At 51.5% G+C, this 22677-nt stretch overlaps 1 protein-coding gene and 1 pseudogene across 7 annotated transcripts in view; both read left to right on the top strand.

Annotated features, from left to right (window-relative positions):
• Positions 1-22677, top strand: part of PBRM1 (polybromo 1) — a 368051-nt gene that overhangs the window by 101692 nt on the left and 243682 nt on the right. For all 7 annotated transcript variants that reach the window (XM_086939413.1, XM_086939411.1, XM_086939408.1 and 4 more), the window contains exons 10-11: positions 1570-1658; positions 16538-16823. In XM_086939413.1, the coding sequence (XP_086795539.1) occupies positions 1570-1658; positions 16538-16823 (375 nt within the window). The remainder of the gene's footprint in view (positions 1-1569; positions 1659-16537; positions 16824-22677) is intronic.
• On the top strand, positions 17670-21844 carry LOC147693166 (uncharacterized; annotated as a pseudogene).

The raw sequence follows: 22677 nt of genomic DNA, 5'->3' as shown, positions 1-22677 counted from the left end.
GGTTTTAATCTGCATATTGTTAATCTAATACATGTTGCCTGTATGCTTTTATGGTCATTATATTATATGAACCGAATAAAGCTTCATGAAATGAATGACCGTGTTTAGGGAGGGCAAAGACTGCGCGAGCAGCCGTACTATGAACACGCTGCAGCCTTTTAACAGTGTGGGTAAGACCAAATTACCACAGCAAACAGCACAGCATTTACATTAAGCTTTCCAGCCTGCTTATAATTCCCCCCACTGGACTCCCCTGCCGAGAGAAGCAGCTAAAAGTGCCTCCCAGCAGCTTGTAGACGATGGAACCTACGTTATTTGTCGCAACCTCTCCTTTAAAAGCCACACCCTGCACCCTAAGAATACCCGTCTCCTGTAGCTTATTCATTAATAACACGAACCAGGGCATGAAATGCCCACATCCCCATCACTAAAGATCTCACCGGATTACTACGATTGCCATCTACCACATAGACCCTGGAATGAAGGCCTGAAACGGCTCCCACAGACCACAAGACTAATCCCAATACCCAACCATAACTACCAACAAAACACCAACCTTGAGGCCTGGGACAGCGTGCTGCCAGCGTAAAGCACAACGATGTCCCGTCATCTCGCCAGGGGCTGTAAATGCTATATAATGCACTTACAATCCATTCTATAATTCACACTAAAACCATAACCATCATCTGCCGGACAGTTGATTGCAGTTCATGCAGGCTGCTTCAAGCGTCCCTTTTACTGCCCGATATCCTCCACTCACGTTAGATAAAACTTCTCATGGTCATATCCAGCGCTCAGTACTACAGCAGTCCACGGCAATAAAACACTTGTCGCCGACAGAACAGGCACAGAATAACCAGAGTCTGCGACCAACCCCCGGCCAAAGGGGGACCCTAATTTAGTCCAAAACTGCAGGTCGCGACTAGCTGCATACTACGGCCACTTCATGGCATCTCACCGTAGCAATCCGATATGGGATGATATTGAGTCCATCCCAGCAGCTCTTGCCTAAACTTCTCCCTTTAACCCACACCTGCTCACACCCACATGTGCTTAGAAGCCTCTAATGGCGCTCGTTGGCTTAGAGTCCAGGATCACGCGGTTTCAAAGGAAATCTTGCTGAATTTGGAAGTTCCAGTTACTTGAAATGGTGCGTTCGTGTTTTTCCCCTTGAAAATAACCGCTTTGGCCCTATTGACTTGTATTTGACTGAATAGTTTATACTTTTCCACTGAAATTAAACAGAAACTTCACACTTGCAGAATTATCCTGGGAAGTCTGTTCTCTGAAATGTTGCTTATAGAATGCTCTGTGGTGTGGAATGTGCTTTCCCCCTGTCCCCCCCCAAACTCCCCCCCCCCCCCCCCCCCCCCCCCCCCCGGGCCGGTGTGTGGTGCTAGTGGGCAGTTGATTCTGCCCTGAGATTTGTCCAGGTGCAATATTTCTTTGACAGTCCGGAATTCTCCTTATTTTATTAAAACCAGGCAGACTTTCTGTAGTTTCCTTGAACTGACGAAGGCCTCAAATGGCTTACCTGGATTTTCACCTATTTTCTTCTCTTTTTTTCAGGAATAAAAGAGCTCAAGTGGATCGTTTGTCTGCCATCACCATGGCGCTTCAGTACGGCTCCGAGAGTGAAGAGGATGCCAGTTTATCCGGTAGGAAAGGAATCTGTTTCAATCAGTGCAACTTGTATTCTAGCCTGTGCATCTTTTTATTTTATTTATTTATTTATTTTTAAAGTTTTATATAGCGCGAACAAGATCTTTGCAGATATCAGAGCGCTTTACAGAAACAGTAGGTAGGATAAACAAACTGTTGAAAACAGTATAGGGTAGTAAACGCACAAGAGTATGCACACTAAAACAATCAGGAGCAATAGTATTGAAGCCGTGCAATGACGATTCGAGTAAGATTATAGCACCCCAGAGGGTGAGAATACACATTGTTGAAAACAGGATAGTAGGCACCAGTGCGTGGATTGCAAGTTAGTAAGGCACTCCGGTCCTAGTGTACAGCCCTATTAAACAATCTGGAAACAAGATAATGAAGCATCCGTGCAGTGATTTTGGACCAGTAGCAGTCATAAAAGAGTCTAATATAGATAGCAATCAGGTAGCCGATAAACTAGGAGCCATGTGCTATCATTGATCCAGTGGCAATAGGGTTCAGGTGAACTTAGCCATAAGGATGGCTTTTACCTCTTTCTTGAAGAGTACAGAGGAGGGGATAAGCCTAGTTTCTGGCGGGAGTGCATTCCAGATCCTGGGTGCCATTCCTGAGAAGGAGCGTTTGTAAGTTTTTTTCCTTCCGGAATCTACGAGGTTTCAGGAGGAGATTCTTTGTGCTTCTGTTGGATCTCGAGCCTCCTGATATAGTCAGTTTGTGGGTGAGGTAGTTGGGTGATTTGTGGTGTACGGCCGAATGTGTCATACAGGCAATTTTCAACTGAACTCTGGCTTCAAAAGGCAGCCAGTTCAGGGCTTTTAAGTCAGGGGATATATGCGAGTGTTTTCTTGAGCCAGTGATGAGCCTCGCGGCCGCGTTCAAGGAGGCTCGTAGGGGTGCCGTTGTTGTTAGGGTGAGCCCGCTGAGAGCCACAATTCCGTAGTGTATGTGAGGAATGACTAGGGCTTGTACAACAGTTTGGAAGTCCTTGGGTGGTAGGAAGGGTTTGAGTTTTCTCAGCGTGTTGATTTGGAAGTTGGCTCCCTTAGTTGCTTTGCTAATATGCTGCTGCATGTCGAGATTGGAGTCAAGTGTGATGCAAGGGATTTCGCCGAGTCTACGATGGTGGGCTGGACATTTAGTGCGGTTAGATGATTGAGCCAGGTTTGGGTGATGGCCTTTTTCGCAGGAGGTGAGATCAGAAGGAACTCAGAGCGTTTAGTTTAAGGTGATTGTCGGCCAGCCATGCTTGGGTGTTTATTAGTGTGGCATTCAAAAGTTTGATGTCTTCAGGGGATTGAAGTTTGAGGTAGAGCTGAGTGTCATCTGCGTACATATGGAAGTGTACATTTGATGCTTGAAGCAAGGAGGTGAGTGGTTCCATGACGAGGTTGAACAGTGTGGGGGAAAGGGAGGAGCCTTGTGGGACGCCTAGTGTTACGGGCACAGGCGAGGATAGTGCGTTGTTGATCTTGAACTTCTGAGACCGGTTGTGCAGAAAGGAAGTGAACCATTTGAGGACAGTCCCGGATATGCCCATTCTGGTGTTTAACAGCTCAAGTAGATTCTCGTGTTTGACCGTATCAAATGCTGAGGAGAGGTCGAGGAGGATGAGGAGGCAAGACTCGTTGTGATCAAGGATTTGGAGGGCGTCATCGATTATGTGTGTCATAGCCGTTTCCGTGCTATGTTTTGCTCTGAATCCTGATTGGTGAGTGTTGAGGAGGTCAAACTGCTCAATGTGTTTTGTCAGTTGGAGTTGTACGCATTTTTCTAGCAGTTTGGCCAGAGTGGGGATATTGGTGATAGGTCGGTAATTGTTCAGGTCGGCCGGGTCAGCTGTGGGTTTCTTGAGTATAGGCGTGACTTGCCTTATCTTGAGGGAGTCTGGGATGAGTCCTTGTTGAAGGGAACAGTTGATGATTTTAGTCCAGAGTGGGAGGAGCAGGGGGGGTGAGGGCTTTAACAGCGTTGGCAGGTAGGGGGTCTGTGAGGTGATTGGCGGGTTTCAAGGTGCCGAGCAGCTTGTGAATTGATTCTTCAGTGTAGGTGTCGAAGGACGTCAATGAAGCGTTGTTTTTAGGTTGAGTGTTAGTTATGCCTATGGAGCAGGAGTATCGACTTACATCTTTGAGGAGATCACTTCTTATATTGTCGGTCTTTTGCTTGAAGAAAGCAGAGAAGTCTTCGCAACTTGGAATATCTTTTGCTGAGCAGTTAGGTTGTGGAGGCTGCGTCTTGGTTTGGGTTTTGACTAGCTCGAACAGTTTTCTTGGTCGGTTTTTTGCTTGATCCAGCTGTTGGCTAAAGAAGACTGATTTCGAGCGTTTGATTTTTCTGAAGTAAGCGTTTCTCTTGCTCTTAAGCGCTCTAAGGTGCAGTGCTGAGGGGTCAGATCTCCACGTGCGCTCTGCCATTCGCATAGCACGTCTGTCCTCATTGAGTCTACCATAGTGTCTAGGTAGAGGTCGGTCAGAGAATGTACATCAGAGACGGCCGTCGGGGGAAGAAGGAGATTGCCTGTGTGGGCAGGCAAGGAGTTTGGGTTAAGGTTCTTCAAGTCCCTCTTCCAGATCTTGGTTTTGGCAGGTTGAGCCGGGTTAAGTTTGACCTTTTCGTTGATGAAGAAGGTGATGATGTGGTGGTCTGACCAATCACACGGTTCGATTGCCTCCAGCTGGGTGGAGTCTTCTTTGGCGATTATAAGGTGAAGGATAGAGCCTTTTTCATGTGTTGGACGGTTGCATATTTGGGTGAGGTCCAGCGCGTTGAGGAAAGTCTTAAGGCTATTCACCACAGCGTCTTTCTGGTCGTTCCAGTGGAGGTTGAAGTCTCCCAAGTATATTTGATTGATCTGTCGACCGGCGTTGGTGGATATCGTGTCCATGATTTGTTGGGAGAAGGTGAGGTTGTCCCTGGGTGGGTGATAGATAACATGAAGGGAGCATACAGGTTTGCCCTCGCTAGTAATATCTAGGCAGGTGAGTTCCCAGGAGGAGAGGGGGGGGGGAGGGACCTTCAGTGATGACGAGGTTGCTCCTGTAGATGCATGCGATTCCCCCGCCCATCTTGCCATTTCTGTCGAGTCTAATGATGTGATAGTTGGGGGGGACAAGTATGTCCATTATAGGTGTGGAGGCTTCAGTTAGCCACGTTTCAGTCAGAATGGCTAGATCGAGGTCCCTTGATGAGATGAGTTCCGCTATGCCGGAGGAGTGTCTCTGGGCCGATCTGCAGTTGAGCAGGATACACTTTAGTCTGGGGGAGAAGATAGTGGGTGAGTGTTCTAGGGCGAGGGGGACTTTTCTGAGATTACAGGTGACGGAGCTTCTATTGCTCCGTGTGGGGGGCCTGAGGGGATTTGTGATAATCGTGGGTATGGGTAGGTGTGTAGTGGGTGGGGGTTTTGTGGGACCTGTGCCATATGAGCGAAGTAGAGTATGTAGGTCATGGTCAGAGAGGGGGTGTAGGGTGCGACGGGGGCGGCCGGTGGCCTTGCGGTCGGGGATCGAGGGCCAGCGCGGGGAGTGATGAGTGCAGAGGTTAGAGGGGCGAGTGGTGTACTTGTTAGGCGCCGAAGTGGAGGGTCGGGTGTCTGGGGTATGTGAAAAGACGTTCTTTGATGGAGTGAAGATCTTCTTTGACTTGTAGGAGGGTGGATATGATCATGTCCAGAGTTGGATTGGGGATGGTATTGGGCGCGGGAGCAGTGGGTGCGTCATTGACCGGGGCAAAGGTGTGGGCAGCGGATCTCGTGGGGCGGGATGTGCACGCGAGTGAACCTGGCTCTGTGGCCGTAGTAGGTGGGGTACAGGGCTCTGCGGCCGTAGTAGGTGGGGTGGCATTCGATGGATGAGAGGGTTTGTGAACAAGGGGCGTGGATGGCGTGGATGAGGACAGGGGGAGGTTGGTAGCATAGGTGATGGCGCTAGAGGAAGGAGGCGCAGGTGAGTTGAGGGATGAGTGTAGGCTGGTGGAGGAAGGAGTGACAGTAGGCTGGTGAGGGCTAAGAGTGGGGGGGGGGGATAGAGGGTAGGGTGTTGAGTTGGGGGAGGTGGAGTGTTCTGTGAGTCTGGCCGGTAGGGTGGGGTAGTGAGGAGTGAGAGTAGGGGGGGAGAATGGGAGAGAGTTGGTCGTGTCGCGGGGCATGAGAGATATGCTCAGTGCGGTGGGGGTGGGTTCTGTGAGCCTCATGTGAGGTGTGGGATGGGGGGTAAGGAGGGTGGGGGTATATGGGATGTGTGAAGAGGGGTGATATTCGCCAGTGCAAGAGGGGTGTGGGGAAGTGAGATCGGATGGGTGATTGATTACACTGGGATCTGAGGCGTTCGCAGGAGTCGTAAGGTGGGGGGTGAGGAGGGTGGGGGTATGGGGAATGAGCGAGGGGGAGTGATCTTCGCCAGTGCATGGGGGATTTTGGGAAGTATGACCGGGTGGGTAACTGGACAGAGGGGAGAGGTGTGAGATGTTCCTCTGCTGTGAGTATTGACGATTGGAGTTAGGGGGTGTTGTGTAACCCGTGGAGTTAGGCGTGGCGGACCGCCTGTTGGAGATATGATTTAGGAAGGTGGGGAACAGATTGTCGAGTAGATCAAGGTTTCTATCAGTGGATTGGATTAGGATAATCCCATTGTTGTAGATGGAGATGGTCGCTCTGCCCGGGAAAAATTGGGATGGTGTAATAGAGTGTGTTAGGCCATGAGCGGTTTTTCTAGAGGTGGAGATGGTGAGGAAGGCGAGGAGCACTTTCCTCCACTGTGCTCTGCGTAGGGTGTAGAAGATGATATCAGTGCTCGTAGCCCCGTTAGTTAGCGAGAAGTAGGTGTCCACAAACGGGGTTTCTGGGTGGGCCTTCAGGAAGTTGTGTTTGAAGCGTTTGGCGTTTTTTTTGGTGAGCTCGGATGGATAGTTAATCTTGTATGTGTGCTTGCCCATGCGTTCCATAATGGAAGAGGTGTAAGTAGATGAGGTAGAGGAGGGGAGGGGAGGGGTGGAGTGTGTGGGTGGGTGGACGCGGTTATAGGGCGGGAGGTATGGAGGGAATAGAGGGGAGAAATAAAAGGTAGCTAAAGGTGTGAGCGCGGTTATAGGGTGGGACGCGTGGCGAGAGTAGAGGAGAGGAATAAAGTATAGTTATAGGTGTGAGTTAATGAGGGGGACTGACTAGTCTAAGATGGCAACCACCGTGGTGTACTAGTCTAAGATGGCCGCCATAGAGGGAATAGAGAGGTAGGAGTCTAAGTCCTTTGTCTGTTGTTGTTGGGTTAGCAAGCCCAGTTTCCATTTCTATTAATGGGCAGGTCCAGTTGGTCCAACTTCTATGTTGCTGCTTCCATGTTGCTGCTTGGTGAAGATGAGAGAGGAGGAAGGAGCCTTATCTCAGTACAGGTGACCCCTGACCGAGTTGGAATGCAGCCTCATGGTCAGCTATGGGCAGTGGGGCGATTTATTACTCTAGTTTATAGCCCCCGCCATTTTAGCCAACAAAGAGACTCTGCCACGTCGACACAAAACCCTTTGTTAGGGGGAGGTTTTGGTTTGGTACATCCCGGTAGCAAGGGGGGGGGGGAAACAGGCAGGGAATACCGGCGTACAGAGTTATGATGACAGTGAAAATAATAGTTATGAGCACACACCTTTAGGGCTGTAGGCGGCCACCCGATGCCCCCTTGTGTCCATTGCGGCTCCGTGTTCGCCACCTCCCGGCGGCGGCAGGGGGGGGGGGGAGGCTTTTATAAATATGGCCTTTACCCTTGTACTTTTTTCTGGACAGTGCTTTGCATTTTCCTCCACTAAGGTCCGGAGTCGCTAAAGCCCACTGAAACTACTCCCCTTTTTCTTTCCAAGACATTAGAACTGGTGTCTGATGTCAGGGAGGCATCCTGGGAGAAAGAGCCTCTTTCTGCATGCTTTGCCCCAATGTGGTTTCAAATGTAGGGTCCAGGATCCCTGCCATCCAGGTCCCCTGGACCTGTGCTCCTTCCCTAAGACAAACTGCCAATTGGTACTTCTGCCCCATGTAATTCCCTAGTAACTGGTACCCTGGGGGCCTAGGGCCTGGGAGCGGATGAGGGTCCCTTGGGACCCCCTCACTGGGACCCTTGACCCAGTCACTCTACTACTGCACACTGCCAATTGGTACTTCTGCCCCCTGTAATTCCCTATTAACTGGTACCCTGGGGGCCTAGGGCCTGGGAGCGGATGAGGGTCCCTTGGGACCCCCTCACTGGGACCCTTGACCCAGTCACTCTACTACTGCACTCCCCTGTGTGCCCGGATTCTGCTGCCGCTGCCCGCTTGGCCCTCTTGCTGCCGCCTCTCCTTAGGGCCCTTGCTCCCCAGGCTTGCCCTCGCTCTCCAGGCTTGCCCAGGCTTGCCCTCTATCTCCCCCGCTCCGCTTTCCCGCTCTTTCCAACCCCCCCCCTCTGCGCCCCGCCGCTGCTCTCCTGCGGCCCGCCCCCTTCTCCTGTCTCCCGCTCCCCATTCGCTGCCCCTCTCCCGCCTCCCAGCTGCTCCTCCCTCCCACTTCACCATAAATGGCGGGTACCGCGTGCACGCGCCTGGACCACGCCCAGCGCTAGAACCCCTTGACCCCGCCAGAGCCAGCCAACCCGACTGAGCTACGACGACGCCAACCTCCACGCACTCAACACCGGCCGACATCCAGCCTGCTACCAAGCCACCCCGAAACGCACCCACGGAGCCTTCACCTGCCACGCCTGCTACTTCACCTGCACTCGGTCCTGCACCGTGCCAGCCAAAACAGCCGCCAACAACAACCACCTCAAGTGCATCCTGCTCAACACCCGCTCCATCCACAGGCCCGCCGTCTAACTAAGGGACCTCCCGGACAAAACGGCAGCAGACGTCGCCTTCTTCACGGAAACCTGGATGAATGCCTCCTCAGCCCCCGACATCGCCATAGCCATCCCGGACGGATACAACATCACCCGGAAGGACCGCGTCAACCAGACCGGAGGAGCCATCGTCACTGCCCACAGAAACACTATCCACATCGAGATCAAAACCGACGACACCCTCGCCACAGCAGAGCACCTGCACTTCCAGATTCACATCAACCCCAAGACCACCCTCAGAGGAACCCTCATCTACAGACGCCCAGGACCACGCTCACACTTCAGCGAGGCCATCGCAGACCTCATCAGCCCACTCGCCCTCGCCTCCCCCGACTACATCCTCCTAGGAGACCTCAATTTCCACCTGGAGAACGTCCAGGACAACAACACCACAGCCCTACTAGACAACCTCGCCAACCTCGGATTCAAGCAACTGGTCAACACCCCCACCCATTACGCCACCCACACGCTCGACCCTGTCTTCTCTTCCAGCAACCACATCTCCTTCAGCCACACCACCGAGCTCCACTGGACCGACCACAGCTGCGTACACTTCAACTTCAGGAAAACAACGACCCACCACCGACCTCAACAAACCCCCCGAAGATGCTGGAGCAAGATCACCACCGACCAACTCGCCACCTCCTTGAGCCTAAACCCTCCCACCAACACCACGGACCCCAACGAAGGAGCCCGCAACCTCACACAGTGGATCACCGACTGCGCCGACACCCTTGCTCCACTGAAAAACCCTCCCAGCAACCTCAACAACAAGAAAGCCGCGTGGTTCACCAACTATCTCAAAGACTCCAAGAAATCCTGCCGTGACCTCGAGAAAGCCTGGCGCCACAACCAGTCAACGGACAACATGACAGCCCTCAAGAACGCCACAAGCAAACACCACTAGCTGATCCGCACCACCAAAAGGTCATGCTTCAGAGAACGACTGGACAACAACACCCACAACAGCAAGGAACTCTTCAACGTCGTGAAAGAGCTCTGCAACCCCAACGGCAGCAACAACGACATCACGCCTTCTCAAGAACTCTGCAACTCTCTGGCCACCTTTTTTCACCGTAAGATCGTCGACATACACGACAGCTTTGGCACTCAGAACACGTACCCCACCACCGAACCTACACCCCCCCACCACCACCGCCATGTGCGCCTGGACTCAGGTCAGCACAGAAGATACCACCCACACGATGAACACCATCCACTCGGGCTCCCCTGCCGATCCCTGCCCACACCACATCTTCAACAAAGCCGACTCAATCATCGCACCCAAACTTCGGGACATCATCAACAACTCCTTCATATCCGCCACCTTCCCGGAGAGCTTGAAGCACGCAGAGATCAGCGCCCTCCTGAAGAAACCCACCGCAGACCCCTCAGTCCTCAAGAACTTCCGCCCCATCTCGCTCCTCCCCTTCCCTGCAAAAGTCATCGAGAAAACCGTCCACAAACAGCTGACAGCCTTCCTGGAGTCGAACGGCTCCCTCGACCCATCGCAGTCCGGATTCCGAGCGAACCACAGCACCGAGACCGCCCTCATCGCGGCTACCGACGACATCCGGACCCTGCTGGACAACGGAGAAACCGCCGCCCTCATCCTGCTCGACCTTTCGGCTGCGTTCGACACGGTCAGCCACCGCACCCTCACAACCCGCCTCCGCCACGCCGGGATCCAAGGAAAGGCCCTGGAATGGATCACCTCCTTCCTCTCTGACAGAACCCAAAGAGTCCGTCTCCCGTCCTTCCTCGCAGAAGCCACCAAGATCATCTGCGGCGTACCTCAAGGCTCCTCTCTCAGCTCCACCCACTTCAACGTCTACATGAGCCCCCTTGCAGCCATCGCACGCAAGCACAACCTCAACATAATCTCCTACGCCGACGATACCCAACTGATCCTCTCCCTCATCAATGACCCCACCTCCTCCAGAGCCAGCTTCCAGGACGGAATGAAAGACATCGCAGACTGGATGAAGCTCAGCCGCCTGAAACTGAACTCCGACAAGACGGAAGGCCTCATCCTCGGCCCATCCATCTCCGCCTGGGACGACTCCTCTTGGCCCCCTGCTCTGGGCCCCCCACCCAAGCTCACGGACCACGCACGCAACCTGGGCTTCATCCTTGACTCCTCCCTCACGATGGCCAAGCAAGTTAACGCTGTTACCTCCTCCTGCTTCAACACTCTCCGCATGCTCTGTAAGATCTTCCGCTGGATCCCCACTGGAACCAGGAAAACTGTCACCCAGGCCCTCGTCGCCAGCCGTCTGGACTACGGGAACAACCTCTACGCTGGGACCACCACCAAACTACAGAAAAGACTCCAGCGCATCCAGAACGCCTCAGCACGACACGTCTTGGACATCCCCCGACACAGCCACATCTCCGCCCACCTGAGGGACCTGCACTGGCTCCCCGTCAGCAAAAGGATCACGTTCAGACTCCTCACCCACGCACACAATGCTCTCCACGACTTGGGCCCTGAATACCTCAACAACCGCTACACGCCAACCCGCCAGCTCCGCTCCGCCAGCCTCGCCCTCGCCACCGTCTCACGGATCCGCAGAACCACCACCGGAGGAAGATCCTTCACCTACCTGGCGGCCAAGACCTGGAACACCCTCCCCACCGACCTACGACTCACCCAGGACCATCTCTCCTTCAGGAAGCAATTTAAGACCTGACTTTTCGAGCAGTAGCCCCCCCCCAGCGCCTTGAGTCCCTAGCGAGTGAGTAGCGCGCTTTACAAATACTCTTGATTGATTGACCATGCATCTCCCCTTGCAGCCTGCATGCCCCTGGGAGGGAGACCATGACAAAGTTGACATGACCCCCTGCCTGGGTGCCATGCCAGCTAATACTGTCTGGAGGCATAGATAAGTCACCCCTCCAGCATGCCTTACAGCCCTAAGGCAGGGCGCACTATACCACCGGTGAGGGCATAGCTGCAGCAGCGGGTATGCCCCTACAACATTGGGCACCATTTCCCAATATTGTAAGTGCCAGTGAAGCCATAGAGAATACATAGGCTGGGAACTCGGCAACTCGAGTTCCACAGCACCATGATGGCTTTACTGATTTACTGATTATAGGAATGTTTGGAACCAAAATTCTCCTTGCTATAAATGCACACTGAGGCCAGTGTAGGATTTAATGTGCCATGTGCCCAGAGGGCACCTCAGAAGTTCCCCCCTGAGCCCCTACCAACCCTGCTGTAGGCAGCCTGCCGCACACAGACATGTTTCTTGACCCCTGGGTAGAAAGACCTGCTCTCTGGGACCAGAAACCATACACATCCTGGGCAGATGTCACACCTCCTCCCCCAGGATAAGCCAGTGCTCAAAAAGGGAAGCTTCAAAGACCTGCTGCCTTTATAATGTGACCCCAGCATCTGCTCCTAGCCGCAGACGGCAGCCCCTGTTTTACATCCCCCACCTTGGGCTGGAAAATTCCAAAAGATAAGAGGTGTACCCACCTCTGCCAACCCCACCCCTTAGCTCACTTTGCAGTCCCCGCCGTCTTGAAGATGGGGGGGGGGGGGGCTCCGATCTGGGCTATACCTATGCCCCCTCCCATAGGAGTGTAGCATAATAGTGGGTGTAGTCACCCCAGGAGAGGTGCCCATTGGCCCTACCTGCTACTCCCCTAAACTGCCTCCTAAATTTAGTATTTTGGTGGCTCCCCCAGACCAGGCCCTCAGAGATGCGACGACCTAAACAGCAAGAAGATGACCCTACAGAAAAGACTGCAGATGGCGACTGCCTTGGCCCCAACCCAACCTGCCTGCCTCCAGCTTCTGCAACCCTTCTTGCAGCCAGAGACCTCTGAAACCCGGAGAGGCTGCCTTCAACAAGGACTCCTGTCTCCAACGGGCCTGTCCAGGCAGAAACTTACTCGCCACAGGGAGGCCCGACACAGGTCGATGCGCATCCCTGCTGCAAAAGAATTCAAAAACAGCCACAGCTGAGATCCAACCCTGGTGTCGACACGTCTCACTGCTACCCAAGATCTCCCAAAGACTGCAGTGGTAGACGACCGGCAATTGTGTTGACGCGACTCTACCCTGCCCCAAGCAAGCACTGCTACAGGATGACCTTGAAGGATCCTCTCGGCACCATGACCCAAGTTGCCCACAGCTCTGGGCACAAGAGCCTGTACCCTCCAACTAATGGTGCTGCCAGTCGCCTCCTGCACCGCCGTCCCCGACTACGATCTCTCCAAGACGATCAACAACGGCGGCCCCCCCATCCTAACCAGTCATCGACCGCCAGCGACAGTAACTGTGTTGGCTTCCTGCTGAAATCTATCCCGCACATTGCCCTCATCGACCATAAGGTAAAGATCCTTGCGGGTATCAACAGCCTCGGCGAAGGTACTGAAATCCGCACTTTACGGGTGCTCCAGTCGGGCACATGCGTGATCTTTTCCTGCATGCATATTTATATATTTGTATGTATCGATGTGTTTGTGGGAGAATGTGAGGGCTTTCAAGGGCATGCATGGACAGGTACGTGGGTTTTATTGGACTCCGTGTGTGTGTTGCTCAAAATAGTGGATACTTTTGAGTGAAGCCACAGTACCAAAACAATCTATTTTGCCTGGAAGCAAGTTGCCTCTGCTAGAGCCAGTAGGCCATCGCTTGTTTCTAGCCACAGTGAAACCTACAGCTCTTCTTTCACTGTTTGAGATTTGCGTTTTTGGGGGATATTCTCGCCCCTAAGGAGCTGTTCCTCTTGTCTCGTGAGGAAGCCTAAACCGTTCTCACGAGGGGTCCCGGGCTGCATGATCTCGTTAGCAGGTGATCTTTTCCTTATCATCCTCCGCCCAGGATCAAAGGGCCCTCTTGAAGCTTAAAGGTGCAGAGCCCACCTGCGTGACCTAGCTTGAGTTTTCGATATTGACCTTTGACACGTAGATAGTTTAAAGATTTGACCGAGGAAGACCTGTTGTTAGTGCAGGAAAGAACACCACATGTATCCAGGTGTGGGTCTGCATCACTGCTCTCTCCAGAGGGGCCGAATGTGCTGGACCTTCAGATCAGATGTTATCAGAATCTTACCTGCCTCTCCGAGGAGCTGAAGCGGCGGAGGAGGCGGTAACGATCTGACCCATTGCGCACAGCTAAGGCCCAGCTGCCGTGGCCGACATATGTGAAGGACATTGCAATAGACTAGTACCCCCACCCCCGCCCATAAAAAAGACTCCGTCGCCCCAATCCAACACCCCTGAGAAAAGACACCAAGCATGATGGGATCTGGATCGATCCCTTCAGTCGTTAATAAGAATGAGCCTGACCCTCTCTCTGCCCGAAGGTGCTTGTACCTACCCTCTAGCCATACTGTAGTGGTCCCTAGAAGGTCCTACATCACCTCCCTCACCCCACCTTGAGGATCCCATCGTCTGAAGGCAACGATTCCAGAACCATGTGATTTGACTTCTTAGCTATAGCAGTTCCAGAGATTGCATTTCAAACCCCAGTTCACAACCTTCATTCTAAGCTAGTGCTCCACGGGCAGCGGCCTGCCCGGTGTGGGGGCTTCGGGACCGGAGGGTATCCCACAGCTGTAAAACCTTTACTGTGATTGATGGCTTCTGTGATGCAGACGTCCTCCCTCTGACCCCTAGGGTGAACGGGAACACTAGCTTGTATTGTCTCCCTGCCCCCGTCCCAGTAATCCAGTGCCTACTGGGCTTGGACTCCATGGACAAAGGCTCACTCCCCCCTTGAACACTACCAGAGATCCCCTAAAACCAAGTGTTTTATATACAATGAAAGTTCTTGCACAGGTCCACTTGAGATATGTTTGTATAGGCTACATATACATTTGGGGAGGATAGAGACACAGTTTTACATAATTTAGACAGGGACACTAATGCGGCTGTGTGATATTCAGGCGATCAGAAAGTCGGCTGTGTGATATTCAGGCGATCAGAAAGTCTCGCACACCTTCCCTGTATGGAGTGGGGTCCGCCAGGGTTGTATCATGGCCCTTTTTTATTTAACATCTATATCAATAACTTGGAGAAGACCTTACTGGAGGCCAAGGTTGATTTTCCTCAGGTGGGACGGCGAGGCCCCCCAGTCTTGCTGGACGCTCACAGCACTGTTTTAATGGCCAGGACCGAACCGGGCCTGCAAACCCTTTTAGACTTGTTTGATTATTTTGTGGGGGAACAGGACCTGAAGGTTAGCAACTCTAAGTCCTACATCATGCAAGTGGGGGCCCATAGTAGCAGACCTTACACCTTGAAGATAAGGTCATCACCGATCCCAAAGTTGAGTCTTTTCTCCTACCTGGGGGTTTTGATAGATGCTAAATTAAAATGGGGGCCCCAACTCATTCATAAGAAAAATGACCTGGCACGTGACTGCAGCCATATTTAACTTCACATCTAGATTAGGGAAAAGACCAGTATGGACCTATTAAGCAAGTGCATTTTAAGGCACTTATATCAGCTACATCTGGGGGTATATTAAATCAGATGATCTCCTAACGGTGGAAAACAAGTTCCTGAGACAACTTTTACCTGTTCCCCAGGGTACTCCCTCCTTCACGGTACACGAGGAGCTTGGATATGACTTATATCTCTGATTTATTAGCATTTCGCCCGGTGGCCTTATGGTTAAAAATTTAGGCAGATAAGGGGACCATGGTAAATAAAATGATCTTAAGACTTTTTCCCTTAGACCATATCACCATCAAGGGGGCCTTCTTTACGCAGCAGATGGTGGCCACGGAAGGGAAGGAGCTTTTGAAGCCCAGTGTTCCTCGTTTTATTAAGTTAAGAACCACCCACCTGGAGGAGCCATATTTACTGGCTTCATAAATTCATATGATAACTTTTTATTGAATAAGTTCAGGTTCGACCTTTTTCATCTTCTTTTAGCCTAGCCGAGGAGGCAAAGCAAGGGTCAAATTCTTCCGCCGTGTGGTTGCGATGGAAAATCTCCACAGGATATGGTACATTTTATGATGTTCTGTAGTTTTTACGATACACCCAGGAAGTCTTTTTTCATTCCTGTTTAAAAAACAAACAAATTTGAGGCAAGTGCAACCTGCTTTTATTTTTGTACAAATGCAGATAGCACTGCTTTTTATGTACTTAACTTTGTAAAATCTGCTATTAGACTCTGGTCCAGCTGTGATTAACTAGGTCGTGTTACGCTTACCCTTCTTGGCACTATGCACTTTCTTCTAATGTTTGGTTTTTATGTCTAATCCCCTCGAACTCCTAGATTGGTGATAGATTGTGCTCTGGATCAATTCTTTGTGAATGTGGTATTGTATGTCACCCATTTGTGGCTTCGCATTGGTGTGTTTGCTTATCTTTGTCCTTGTATTTTTTATGCTGCTGAAGGGTCTGTTTTTATATTCCTTCTTTTGTGCTTTTATGGTTTTAAAATATGAAGCCGAATAAAGATGGTATACTGATACATATACATTTCACAGGTACTTAAATTCAGTTTTTTCTAAATAACATTTCAGTCTAACAGCTTAAATTAGCATGAAGCAAGTTGCAGGATCAATTTGGGTCTTCGTTGAGAGGGTTTTTATATCTGCGGTATCATTTGAGTCTGTGAAGTGGCTCTTCAGAGGCCGTTGGTGGCCTTTGTCCTTGTTCGAGCCATGGTTTACCAGGTGCCATATTGCTTTACAGGTTTACCCTGCTTCTAAACTGCTGCAGCGTGCATGTTGAAAATAGAGAAATTATACAAGTTAAGGATGTCTGACTGACAGTTTTCTACCTTTGAAAAGCCTTCAGCATCACAGTAGTCGTATACATATATTGCCTGCTCTATGAACGGATTTGTCTTTAGCCTTAAGTAACTAATTTTTGTCATTTCCCAATTCAGTGATTCTTTCTTTAGTGTGAAAGGGTGACTACTGAGTCTGATGCAAACATGCAGACTTCGTTATTCGCAGTTCAGAATGTTGCAGTTGTATGTCTGGATGACCTTATTATTTTCGTGAATCAATAACATACTAAATATTTTTCCTCAGCAACTCCAACCCGGACCCCGATTCCAACTCCAGCCCTCACTCCGACCCCTCCTCCAGTGTCCACGTCAACTCCTTCCAGATATGACGATGTGGATTCCGAAGCGGAAAGCAACTGCTCTTTTATGGACCCGTCGAATCCCCTGTATCAGCTCTATGACACTGTTCGAAGTTGTCGGAACAACCAAGGACAGTTGATAGCAAAGCCCTTTTACCACTTGCCATCAAGGAAAAAGTACCCCGACTATTACCAGCAAATCAAGGTCCCCATCTCGTTGCAGCAGATTAGGTGAGATTCGTGTGTGAGACCCCTTTCAAACATCAACTCACAGATGAGGGTTGGGTATGGGTTAGACTAAATGTAAATTTCATAATTATTTGACTCTTTGCAGCAGATTAGTTGAGGCTCAGGGGTAAGGCCTGTGACAGAGGTGCAGCTTCCTGAGCCTCATTGCAGCAGATGAACTGAGGCTTAAGAGTGAGGCCCATAACGGGCGCCTCAATATCCTGAGTTCGAGGCATGTAGGGCTGCTGACATTCATATCTGTGCATAGATCGCCGCCTAGTGTTGGGTCCGGATGATTGCACATTGTTGTCCTGGAAGAGTCTTCGAAGTATCACGAGATAGGTGGCTCTTCCCCTGGACTACAGTGCGCATGGGCATCGACTCCATCCCCAGATTGTTTTTTTCCGCCATTGGGTACGGATGCATATTTGTTAACTCAAGTTCGGAATCGATAAAAAAAATTATTTTTGGCCAAAAGGCCTTTTGTATATCGTCGGTATTGTCTTGCGATCGGTGCCCAGTTCTGTTCCAGCTCAGTTCCCGAGCCGGACATCCAGAGGAGCCGTGTGGCTTTTCAGCACTGAAGGTCCGGTCGACGCCAGAGGCCTTATCTACGAACCATCATGGAACGGAGCCCGTTCAAGAGATGTCCCGTGTGCAACTCGGAATATCCTCACATCGACGTCCACCCGGTGTGCAACAAATGCCTGTCGCCGGATCACGATGAAGCCAGCTGTATGGCTTGTTCTCGTTTCCGCTCCAAGAAGACGATTCGACTTCGACGTGTAGCGCGCAAGGAAGCCCAGCAGACGGCACCTGAACCAGTGAACCTATTCGATGCCGGGGACGATGAGGGAGCAGAGCGGGAGGTTCGAGAGGACCTGTCTGATCGACTCCAGCTACGATGCTGATATTGAAATGGTCGATACTGAAGACGTCGTCGACGAGGTAGGAGATGACAATGGGGCCTTTGGGGCCATGGAAGATAGCTCAAGCGAGGAGCTAGGCCCAAACGCTGATACTGGGGCCGAGACACTTAATAAGGCTCAGGTCGAGGGATCGCCACATGGCCTTACCCAAAATCTTACACTAGGTTCTACAGCCTCGCCTTCGGGCCCAGCTTCGGACACTTCTAAGGAGCCACGGGTTGCCAAATCGAAACCGAAAGAGAAACCTTCGGTGTCTACGCAACCAAAAGCACTAGAGGCGAAATCGAACCCGAAGTGCGTATTGCTTTGGTCGGCTCAAAGTCCTCTGAACTATCGGCACCGATGAAGCAAAAAGGTGTTATCGACCCGGTGAGGTCGCTAAAGGGTGTTGAGCCGAAGACTGGGACAAGACGTCGACTCGAAGAAATCGGCGCCGAAGACCGTCGACACAGACAAAGGACTCGGAGCTCAGAAGGTTCTCGATCCTACGCGTCGACCAGACAAGGCTAAGAGCAGTACGAACCTAGAGTCCATGCCTGGCGGTGGCTCGAAGGAACCCGTCGAGTCGACGCAGCCATCCGCCTCCTTCTCGAAGCAGGTGTCTGAATCGCTCAAGCGAGTTAAGGAAAAGGCTTCGGCTGTCGGACCAAAGGATACTCCATCACCAAAGCCTGTCAGTAAACCTCAAAAGTCGCCGCGCCCATCCAGTTTACGCTGCCGCTGAAGGTGGTACCTAAGGCCTTCGCCCCGAAGATTGCAGTTGAAGCGTCCAAGAAGGTGTCCACGGGGCCGAAGCCCACAACTGCGGGACTGGTCACAAAGCATCGACAACCCTCGCTTGAAGAGCAGTCGGAACAATTCATCGATGCCGACACGGGCAGACTTTCAATTTACAAACGAAAGATCGCCCCGGAACAGCCTATGGAGTCATATAGAATCCCATTGAAAAAGAAGAAGGATTCTACTACAACACCCGTTCTTGTCGAACCTATATCTCCACGTGGCCAAGACACTGCTCCTGTTTCGCCCACTTACTCAGATGTGGAGACAGGGGAAGTTGACAATGAGGAATACAGTTATCCTGTGGACACTGATCCAGAAGATCAAAATGAACCCTGGGCGGACACTGCTGACCCTAGGGAATCCACACACTGCCCCGGACAGTCATGTGTATGCTGTCAAAACATCGCCTACTGAAGACTCGGCAGCGTTTAATGCACTTATTGAAAGGGCAGCCAAAAATCATGATGTCCAGCTCCATGCTGACCCTATTGAGGTGGATTTTCTGTTTGACACCTTTTCCGCCTCAGAAAGAACTGTCAAGACTCTGCCAATGCTGAAGGGTGTCTTAAAACATGCTGGAGACGTATTTAAATAGCCCACAAGGGCCAGGGTAATAAACCCCAGAATTGAAAAGAAGTACAAACCGGCGCCTGGAGACCCTACCTACATTAAGGGACAGTTGCCGTTGGACTCTCTGGTTGTTTCCAATGCCCGGAAGACGGCGAACTTGCAAACAACGGGTGATGCTCCTCCCCCTGACAAAGAATCTAAAGTGCTAGAAGCATCAGGGAAAAGGGTGGCAGCTCAAGCGGCCAATATCTGGCGCATTTCCAACACTCAGGCACTCTTAGCCAGATATGACAGGGCCCATTACGATACACTTGAGACCCTGTTACAACACTTGCCAGATGAATATAAAGAGGCAGCTGAGATGCTCATACAGGAAGGAAAGCTCATATCAAATGCTTCTATCAAGTGTGCACTGGACACAGCAGACACCGCGGCCAGAGCTGTTAACACTAGTGTCATGCTGAGGCGACATGCCTGGCTCAGAATCTCCGGGTTCAAGCCAGAGATACAGACCACCATTCTCAATCAGACAGTAAACCCTGATCACTTATTTGCCCCAGAGGTGGACACCACCTTGGAGAAAATCAAGAAGGACACTGAGACTGCAAAGTCTATGGGGGCTCTACAGTCGCAGCAGTTCAGGGGTGGTTCCTTTCGTCGCTCCAACAATAGAGGAACTTCCAGAGGCCAGCTGTCCCAGCAAACACAGTACAATAAAGGTGGCGCGCAAACCACATACGCCAAACAAAGTAGAGGTGGCTATCGTGGAAACAGCGCCAAGGGCAGAGGTCGTGGAAACAACAACTCCAGGTCCTCTGCCACTAACAGTGACGCCTTGTCACTGCCCCCCCGACCATACCACACAGGTCGGGGGGAGACTCCAACAGTTCCTGCCAGTCTGGAAATCCATCACCACAGACAGGGTGGTCAGAAAGCTTATCCAGTACGGTTATTGTCTGGAGTTAACATCCACTCCACCCAACATACCCCCAAGACACCGTCCTATGTCCACCGAGCATTTGCACTTATTGCAGCAGGAGGTACTCGTCATGCTACAAAAAGGAGCAATCGAACTCGTGCCTGTGGAAGAAAGAGGCACAGGAGTTTACTCACTGTACTTCTTGATCCCAAAAAAGGACGGGTCCCTCAGACCCATACTGGACCTCAGACCCCTGTACATCCTGTCAGAACACTTTTACATGCTAACACTGCAGCAGGTTCTACCGTTGCTCAGTCAGGGAGATTTCCTCGCAACATTAGACCTGAAGGATGCATACTTTCATATTCCGCTACACCCGTCACACAGAAAATACCTCAGATTCACCATTCAGAATCAGCATTACCAATTCAAGGTCTTCCCTTTCGGAGTGACGACGGCACCCAGGGTGTTTACAAAGTGCCTGGCAACAGTGGCTGCACACATACGGAGACAGAACGTTCATGTCTACCCTTATCTGGACGACTGGCTTATCCAAGTAAAGTCGGCCAAGCAGTGTGCCGCCCACATGTCCCACACCATTCACCTTCTTCACGTTCTGGGATTCTCACTGAATTACCCAAAGTCCCACCTTCAGCCCGCCCACGTACGACAGTATCTGGGTGCGACGATAAACACTCTGGCAGCCACAGCACAGCCAAATTCAGTGAGGATCAACGGCATTCAATTGCTGATACAAAAATTCAGACCCCAACACTCGCTTCCGGCACGAGTGTTCATGCAGTTATGTTATGTTATGTTATTATATTTTATTGAGCGCAAACAGCTGCCCCAGCAACGAGGCGTCCCGGCGCTGAACCATAACAGAGACCTGAAGGGAGGGGGAGGAAGGAGAAGGACTAGGGAAGATTTTGTTGAGGAGAATAGAAGTGTTTTAATCGCCTTGCAAAAGGCCAACAAGTTGGTCATGGAGCGAATGTGAGGAGGCAAGGAATTCCAAAGCTTTGCCCCCAAAACTCTGAAAGAACGGCCACCTATTCTGCTTAGTCTTATGCGGGGGGTTACTACCATATGTTGACCTGAGGAGCGTAGGGCATGCAGGGGAGTGTAAGGCTCTAGGAGGGGACGTAAGAGTCCGGGACAGTCAGTTTTAAGAATTTTAAAAGCGGTAGTGAGAGCCTTGAATTGAACTCGGGCTTCAATACGCAGCCAGTGTAGCTTCTGGATGGTATTTCTGGCAGAGCATCTGCGAGGGAGGCCTACGACGGCCCTGGCAGCCGAGTTTTGAATCCGTTGTAGCCGAGCCATCTCTGCTTTGTTGATGCCTAGGAATAGAACGTTGGCGTAGTCCAATCGAGCCAGGATGATGGACTGGACAATCAATTGGCGCGTATAGTGGTCAAAAAAGCCAAGAATCGGATGAAGGCTCCTCAGCAGGCCTATGCAGGTAGCAGCCAGTTTCTTAGTGTGGGTCTGGAAGTTAAGAGAGGCGTCCACCCAGACACCTAAGTTTTTCACCACGTTTTTAGGGGGGGGGATGGGGCCCAATACGGACGGCCACCAGTGCTCAGTCCAATAGCCAGGATTTTTTCCTAGGAGCAACACCTCTGTTTTACCAGCGTTCAGCTGTAGGCAGTTGTGTGACATCCAGCGTGCGACTGCCTCTAATCCGTTCTTGAATTTCGTAGCTGAGATCGAGGGGCCTTCCGTTAGAGAGATAACCAGCTGGGTGTCGTCGGCGTACGACACCAGCGTAAGGTCCCATTCTTTCGCTATTTCAGCGAGAGGCTGGACATAAAGATTGAAAAGGGACGGGCTGAGCGCCGATCCCTGCGGGACACCTTGCTCTATGGGGTGGGGCTGGGAGATAAAAGGGGGGGCTGAGACCCGGAAGGATCTGTCCGTCAGGAAAGACCGGAACCACTCAAGGGCAAGGTCTCTGATACCTATGGCTTCAAGGCGTTTTAGCAGAAGAGAGTGGGAGACCGTATCAAAGGCTGCGCTGAGGTCGAGTAAAATCAGCGCGGCACTTTGACTGGCGTCCAGGATGTTCCGTAGGTGTTCAGTAGTGGTCAGCAGGGCGTATTCGGTGCTGAATCCTGGCCTGAAACCATTCTGTGAGGGGTCTAGGATTTGATTTTGCATCATGTAGTTGGCTAGAACCTTGTTCACGTGGACTTCTGCCAGTTTTGAAGCCCATGGAATCAACGAGATCGGTCTGAAATTTTCTGGCTTTGATGGGTCTAGGGTAGGTTTTTTAATAATTGGAGAGACCCAAGCCTGCTTCCAACATGTGGGAACCACCGCCGAGGAGAATGATAGGTTAAGTAGGGTAGTCAAAGATGGGAGGAAGAACTCAAGGGGTTCTAGGAATTTGGCGGGTCTCATGGCATTGTGGCCTCCTGCATCTTCATAGTCCCGCACGCAAGACTACACATGCGTCCGCTTCAGGAGTGCTTAGCACGTCAGTGGAATCAGGTGCACGGACAGTTGAAAGACCTAGTGTTGGTAACCGGTCGTGCATACAACTCTCTGCATTGGTGGAATCCACAAAACCTTTGCACGGGACGACCGTTCCAGGAGCCTGTGCCACAGATCATTCTGACAACGGACGCATCTCTCCAGGGATGGGGAGCTC

The sequence above is a fragment of the Lissotriton vulgaris genome, chromosome 9 (genome assembly GCF_964263255.1).
Source record: "Lissotriton vulgaris chromosome 9, aLisVul1.2, whole genome shotgun sequence".
NCBI classification, from domain to species: domain Eukaryota; kingdom Metazoa; phylum Chordata; class Amphibia; order Caudata; family Salamandridae; genus Lissotriton; species Lissotriton vulgaris.
This window is presented reverse-complemented; position numbering and strand designations above follow the sequence as displayed.